Consider the following 7,608-nt stretch of genomic DNA (forward strand, 5'->3'; position numbering starts at 1 on the left):
CTGGAATCCAAAGCTTGTCCTTCAGTCACTACCGGAGAGAATCTGTGCAACGTTGGTGGGTTCTGACCCACGGGGCTGCAGTAGGTTACAGCAGCCTCCAGCACTCAACATCGAACTCCCAGGGAGATAAGGAAAGCACGAGGAATCCCAGCAGCACAAAAAAGCAAAAATATGCATCAACTTTAATCGTCTTTTTTCATCTAAATAGCGCCGATACGCTGTCCTCAGACCCAGTCTACGAACAGCTTTTACTACTAAAAACACATTGATTAAGAATGCAACCTTTTGGAGGTTGTGTTGTTGTTTTTTCCTGCAGTAATCCTACCAGTACCACGTTTAGGGTGGACGCAGTGGTAACAGTATAAATTACTTCCCTTTCTCTGTGCAAAGAGCTTTTACTGAATCTACATTAAAGTCGCCGCTACTCCAGGAAGCTTTAGTGGTACAACTCATGCTGGCGCACAACCGCTATCCCTTAAGTTTTGCCAGGATATATACAAATACGGTTATTTGGCCTGCAGGGCGAACCCTCTCAGCAAGCACCTGGAGTAAAAAAAGACATGTTACGCAGAAGGTAGGCACAGTGTCTCAGAGGGGGTCTCATCCCTACCAGCACACTGCTCTGAGGGCTGCTTTACACTTGACATACTGACAACCCTAAAGAGATCACAGGGACACAGTATCAAGCTCCCACTAAATCCTTCTATGCCATAGTATTATCATTACCTTTGTACCATGACTTTGAACAAGGCCCTAGTTTCCTCATTTGATCCCATAATTCACATTTTTACATAGCTTCCTTTTCTACTCATCACCAGAAACATGAACGCTGCAGATATCAACAGAGATTGTGTGCCCGTTTTAGAAACAAGACACCTGATTCTGTTGTATCTGTGAGGCTCAAATACCATCCTGCTCACTTGTGCAGCAACAAACCCCGTCAGGAAAACTACACACTGCTTGCAATTTTTGGAACAGAGGACTTTTTAAAAAGCCGCATGCAGCAACATTTCTCCTATACCAGCACATTCTCGTCGGTTTAGTTGTCATGCTAATCGTGATCTTGGGATGTATCCTTCCCTGCCTTGCTTGGGAAACCATACAACAGGCTCCTGGGCGCCAGCCAGTAAAGCCGTACGTATCACGCGAGCAGGTGCAGAGCAATTGTCGGGTGTGCACTGTGTAAATGGAAAGAGTCAAGGAAGAGACCTCGGAGCTGGATGAGTTCAGCAAGACAGTTATTTGTATCGTTACAGCTGCACCTGAACTTTTACAAAGGGACAGCGGGAATATCGTCAGTCCCATGGAAGGAATGGAAAGCTAGCTGCTGATTTTGAAGAGCCGTGCCCAGGAGCGGCAGGGAGGCACCAGATGGCTGAAAAAGACCTTCAGCGCAACTCCCATAACACAGCATGCTGCTTTGTGCAGTTTGCGAATAATTACATTGCCTTGAATTCACACTGTTGTGATTCGGTAAAACTTCCTACGAAGGTGCTGATCGACGGGGGCATGTGTTTACTTTGAAGGAGAAAGTACAATTTTTTGAAAGATGAACTTTCACTGCGCACTTATAAAAAACAACGATTATTTTAAAGCTGTATATTAAAGCTGTATTATTTTAAAACACATACTGACTACTCTTGCACGAATCACAGACCAAAGCATTTATGCTAAAAAAAAAAAAAATCTCATTTAATTTCCATTGGGATTAGGAGGATGGGGTACAGCAACGTGCAAGGCTAGCAGCTAAACTAGAAGAGGTATACAGCACTGGTAAGATACACTTGAGTAAATTTACAGCAATGACCAAGGAGATGCATATGTCCCCACACATCTTGTTCCACCTGCGTCCACTGTCTCAGGATCCGCGCGCTGCAGCTGTTCAGCTTTCTGCACTCTGTCCCTCCACCTTTGGCCTAACACGCATTCCTCCCCACCTCAGCATCACAGCTACGTTCTTCAAAACATCAGAGAACGCATCATTTTTTTGCCTATTTCCTCTTCCCTTTGATTAGGCATAAAACAGAGGACACCCAAGAAAGCCTCAGATGGGCCACTGAAAAACAGCAAGATGAACACCGTTATATGTAAAGGGCTAGAATACTAGGAGAGATAAGCAGGGAAAACACATAAAAGTTTCCCCAAATGGATCCTACTGAAGCAAATACTTCTCACATCTAACATTCAAATTTGGCTCCCAGGTTATCATGCACTATATACTACTAAACTCATTCAGTAAGTATAATTCTTGTGTCTTGCTTGCTGTTGCATTTAAAGCCCACAGCAAGCAACTGCTCCATAATCACATTTGTCAGTAGCTTTCCCACTGCAGTGATGGCAACCACAGTGGCTGAGTGCAGAACGCCGCGGGAAGGTGCTTCTTCCTCTGCAGAACAACAGGACAATCTAGGACAGGACGACAGATGTGGAAAACTGGAGCCTTCCCTCAGGTTCTGCCAGCGAAGCTAAGACCACCTTTCTCCACCAGCAGTAAACAACATCTTTCTCCGTACCTCTGAATGCAAGTATGGCACGTAAAAATTGCTGGAAAATCAAGGCACTACATCTTTGTTTGCAAAGACAAACACACAGAAAAAAACTGTACCTTGAATATGTATGCAATTAATTGTTTACAAAGATTATTTTGAGGCTTTCATGCATTTGACTTGAATGCTCAACTATCTGCTTTACTACGTTTTATTTTCTGTTTGCTGTGCAGTGAAGATGTTTTACTTAGAAACTCCATCAGTATTTGTCACACTTTGGAATATTTTTGCAGTTGTTAATAGTATTTTCTCTCGTTTTCTACGCTGGCAGTCACAGACAGGTTGTTAAAATGAACTAGAACTTCAAAAGACACTTTCTTCTTTCCCTGCCTACATGCAAAGCCATCATTTAGGAAGGGGAAAATACAGAGTGTTTTTGCACATGGTGAAAATAAACACGTATAAGAACCTACCTGAGCCTCATTCCTCTGTGTGTTCTGCTGCCAAACTTGTCCAGTCTCAAACTCCACTTTCGCAGCACTTCTAACTATGCAAGTCAACTTCCTCATCAAATTGGTATTCAATACAAATACCTGAGATTCCTTCCTCTAGGTAACATGAGGTGCTCATTGTCACCTTCAGAGCGGCCTTCAGATCCCTGCCTACTATGGAAGCCACCTCAACAAAGATGCGGAAGATGTGGAAGGAAGCCCAACTTTATTCTGGGCTCTTCTGCATTTGGGCAATCTTTTCGCCAAATTCTGCAACTCCTTTTCAATATTTAAAAAAACAGCTGTATTTCTGCAATTGTGTTCTTATTTTTCCCGTTGTTACAGGCCAAAGAAATGTACTGCAACAGGTTGAGCCAAAGAAGATTAATGCATGAAAATCATATGGTAATCCTATCTGAACTGGAATCAGAGATGACTTTGTATGTTCACATAATCAGACAGTACATTCCACAACACTCCAAGAACTGGCACATGAAAGCAGTATTTAGCCATTAAAAAAAAATTAAAAGCAGCAAAAGTCCCTGAAGTCCATGAGACAGACCTAACAAGAGTAACAGCCTAGAACAGATATCAAAGAAAGGTGCACAGAAATTGAGTCTCTTTTCTTGGTAAGATAATTGACTGTTCTAATAAGTACAGTGTGATTGACAAATATGGCCCTAAGGTGCACACCAACTGTCATGTGACAGAGCTGAAGAAAAAAATGAGGGGGAAAAAAATGAAAGAAAAAAAGAGGGATGGAAAGATGTGTATGAAATGACAGCAGCTACACGATAGAGATTACTGACCTGGCAGGAAATTACTGCTCTAGTTTATCAAGAATCACGTTTCAGACAAATCCCACACTTATATTTGTGTTCAGGTCACTGAGAGAAGTGAAGTTTGTTGATGACTCAGAAGTAGCATGCATCATCCAAGGGGAAAGATCAGAAAAATCCTACAAAGAACTGAATGATCTTTAGAACTGCACCAACAAAAATGGAGCAGGGGAACAGGGCATAGTAATGCACTCAAGGATAATAGGAATTTCTCCTAAATGCTTGAGGTTTCTTAGTGAGGAACAACCACAGGATAAAAGGACCTCGGTATACTAAGTGATAAGAAACATGTAGGCATTGGACACAAAGAAGATAATTGTAGTTTTAGGATGTATCAAATGAGGTATTAACAGCATTGAGCATGAGACTTTCTGGAATAATGCAAACACAAATGACCAGATTGCACAAGAAAGATTAATTCAAAGGGACACAAATGAGGAGAAGAGCTGTGCTCTCCTATTATTAGATTTTATACATCCAGTTTTATGATAAGGTAAAGGAAATGCAGCCTGTTGAGGCTAAGAAAACAGGCCGGTAGGGATCAGCCTTTGACAAACATGTGAGAGCAGGTACCAAGAAACCTATTCTAGTTAAGAAGTAAAATTGGCACAAATGGATAGAAATGGACCATAAATTAATTTAGGCTGGAAACCAACACTTGTTTCTAGCTACAGGAAGAAGAAAATTCACAAACAGCCTTCCAATAGACATAATAAGGGCAAAACAAACAAACAAACAAAAAAGGAATCTTTATTCCACTTCTGAATGCAGTTAGATGATAATCCAGAAGGCAGACAGCAATTTCATTGATTTAGCTCTATCTTTACACAGGTGCGAGAACATACGGAAGAAAAAGAGGCATTTTCAAACATGCTGAGACTTTTTACAGAGAGGCGAGCTTTCATTCATTTTAACTCTATTCCCCACACTCTACACTGTAAGCAAATTACAGAGTCGGGACTATTAAGATACTGTTCTAAAGGACCCTCTGTATTGGTACAAGCAAGGAGGTGCCTACAGAGAGGTGCTATATTGGAGGACTAGTAGGACTTATACTCTCTGGGAAGCTCCTGTCACTATCTGGATTCAAACTTGAAAGCAAATGTATGCTGCAGCCGGCCTAACACAAGAGAAGTTCTACCTCAACACCCATTAGCGTGTATCAGGAGCAGCATCACTTTAACTAGTGCACGGAATAAAGGTGACCCCTCTTCTGTCTGGCCAAGTGTGGTATTACCACTTCAAGTACTCATTGTTGGTGGGTATTCTCTTTGCTTGGTGGATTGGTTCCTTTGCTAGAACAAGATAAAAGCTAGAAGAGCATCTGGATTCCACTACTTGCAGGAACACAGTTACATGTCAACACTGTCATTAGATACACGGGAGGCTGACATGCCGCTTTGAAGTCTTGCTTCAAAAGCACTGAAAGGCTTCAAGATGTCAAAGGCCCACATTAATCGACATTCCTCAGGAGCACTTTTGTTCCACTCATCCAAAGAGTCATGTCAAACCCAGCACTGCATCAGTACATTATGTCAGTCAAATACATCATGCTTCATTTAGTAGCAGGAAGCCTACACAATAATAGGTATGTCTTAATTTCAAGATTCGTTCTTTGTAATAGTCAGAAAAGAGATAACGTGCCAGCTATTTTAAATAAAAATCTGTATCTCAAACTGTTCTCAATAAACATACTTGAGCTCTTGAATCTAAAACCTGTGTCTTTCATGAGAATTGTATTATCCATCACTTGAACTTGAAAGATTTTACAGATTTCATTCTGAAAAAGCTTTCAAAACTTTTCCTGAGCTTCACAGTACTTATTGGTGATGTTAAAACAACAGCGTTAGAAGCAGGACCCAGGAATCCAGACAGCTGCCTCTCTGTTCTGAGCCTGCCAAACATGCAGCAGTTTATTATTGTAGTTTTCATTCCTGTGCAACAGGCTGCTGACAAACATTTATAATTTCCCTCTCAGTCCTTAATAGTAGGGATAAAAATAGGTACTGACGAATTTTTAAAGTAACTATGCCAAATAAAGAAAAAAACGTATTGCATTTTTATCCAACTATCCACAAGAGCATTCTCAATGTCCAGCACTTAATCCACTGATGTACTAAAGGAACTTGCCAACTGCTAAAGCAAGGATTAGCTATAACTAATTCAGAAGGAGTTTAAAGTTGCCTAAATAGAAAATTAAGCCAGAGTAGCAGTCCTGAAGCAGCAGTAATTCCTGACAGCCAGTTCTCATGGACCGTTTTAACACACCAACGCCATCAAAAAATCCAAGTCGTCCAATAAAACTGGTGAAATATTCCATGGAAATACAGAGGCTAAAGCTTTATTAATGTTGTGCAAGGGAACCTTCTCGTTTTTCGAATGTCCCAACTGAGACTGCGGTCACAGTTTTGATTCAGTGCATACTGCCGCTGCATTAACGGAGGGATGCTGTGGTAAACACTGCCCACAGAAATCTCATGTGCCCTTCTCCAAGTTCGCCGTGGCGCGCTGCTGAGCGGGACAAACGAACCCCTGGGAGTCACTGCGGCCCGCCACCCCTAGGAGCCCGCCCGGGACCCCACCGGAGCGGAGCGGAGCCCGCCGCCCGGCCCCCCGGCGCCGCGGGCTGAACGCCAGCGCCCGGGCCACCCCGAGGCTCGGACGGCCGCGCTCGGCGCCGGCACGCCCCGCTCCCCGGGTCACGAAATTAAGGACGAAATCGAGCGAGGGCACCGATCCCGCCCGGCCGCCGCGCACCTACGGCGCGGATCAGGGATCAGGCCGCCCGCCGGCCGGAGGCTCCGGGAGCCGGTAGGTCTGGCAGCGCCAGTCCCCGCCGCGGGGGTCCCGGCGGCCGGACCCGGGCGGCCCTGCCTCCCGCTGCCAGGCCGCCCCCGCCCGGCCCTGCGGCCGGGGCGGCCGCTGCCAGCCGGCGCGGAAGGGCCCGCTCCGGCGGGGGATGCCGCCGCCCCCGGCCCCGCTTTCCGCTGCAGCCCGCGCCGGCGGAGGGCAGCGGCGCGGGGACCCCCGCCCACGGCCCCGCGCTGCCGAGCGCAGCGGAGCGGAGCGGGCGCTGCCGGCGCCGAGGAGGGGGCGCACCCCGACCCCCCCCGCCCCCGCCCCTGCCCCTGCCGGCGGGGCCGGGCGGCCCCGTGGCGCGCGGCGGCCGGGGTGAGGCGCGGCGGGGCGGGGGCGGGGCAGGCCGCCGGCGGGTCCCGGCCGGGGCCGTCCGCCCCCCTCACCTGATTGAGCTCGTTCTCGGCGGCGATGCGCAGCTTGGGGTCTATGGTGCCCTTCAGAGCCTGGATGATCCTGTTGGGATCCATCTTCCCCGTCCCTCGCCGGCGGGCAGCGCTTCCCCGCGGGCAGGAGGAGGAGGAGGAAGAGGAGCCGCCGCCGCTCGCGCCGCCGCCCCCCCCGTGCCACAATCACAGGCTCGTGTCCCCCACCCCCCCCGGTCCCTCTCCAGAGCCATTCACCGGTTTGCGACAGCTGGGTATCGGGAAACGGGCGCTGCTTTACGGCCGCAGCGCCTCCTTCTGGCTTCGTGCGGAGGTTGGCGAGCGGTGGCCGCCATCTTGTTGTACGGATAAAAGTCAGAGGCGGGTGGCTCGCAATGGGCGGGCGGCCATGTCGCGGTACGGAGCCCGCCGCCCTCCTCCCTGAGGGAGAGAGCGGCCGGGGGCGGGGCGGCCGCTGTCCTCACGGTGCCCGTGGGGCTGCCGGCCGCTGTGCTGCAGCCTGTGCTTGCAGGGCCGCCTGCCCCGAGCTCCATCCCTGGGGACGCCGACC

The 7,608-nt window shown here is 47.7% G+C and overlaps 1 protein-coding gene across 2 annotated transcripts in view; it reads right to left on the minus strand.

Moving 5' to 3' along the window:
* IPO8 (importin 8) overlaps positions 1–7,292 on the minus strand; it is a 48,278-nt gene extending 40,986 nt beyond the window's left edge. For both annotated transcript variants that reach the window (XM_082310989.1, XM_082310990.1), the window contains exon 1: positions 7,059–7,292. In XM_082310989.1, the coding sequence (XP_082167115.1) occupies positions 7,059–7,142 (84 nt within the window). In that variant the 5' untranslated portion in view covers positions 7,143–7,292. The remainder of the gene's footprint in view (positions 1–7,058) is intronic.
* Between the last annotated feature and the right edge of the window lie 316 nt (positions 7,293–7,608).

Source organism: Platalea leucorodia, assembly GCF_965183815.1.
Source record: "Platalea leucorodia genome assembly, chromosome: 4".
Lineage (NCBI taxonomy): Eukaryota > Metazoa > Chordata > Aves > Pelecaniformes > Threskiornithidae > Platalea > Platalea leucorodia.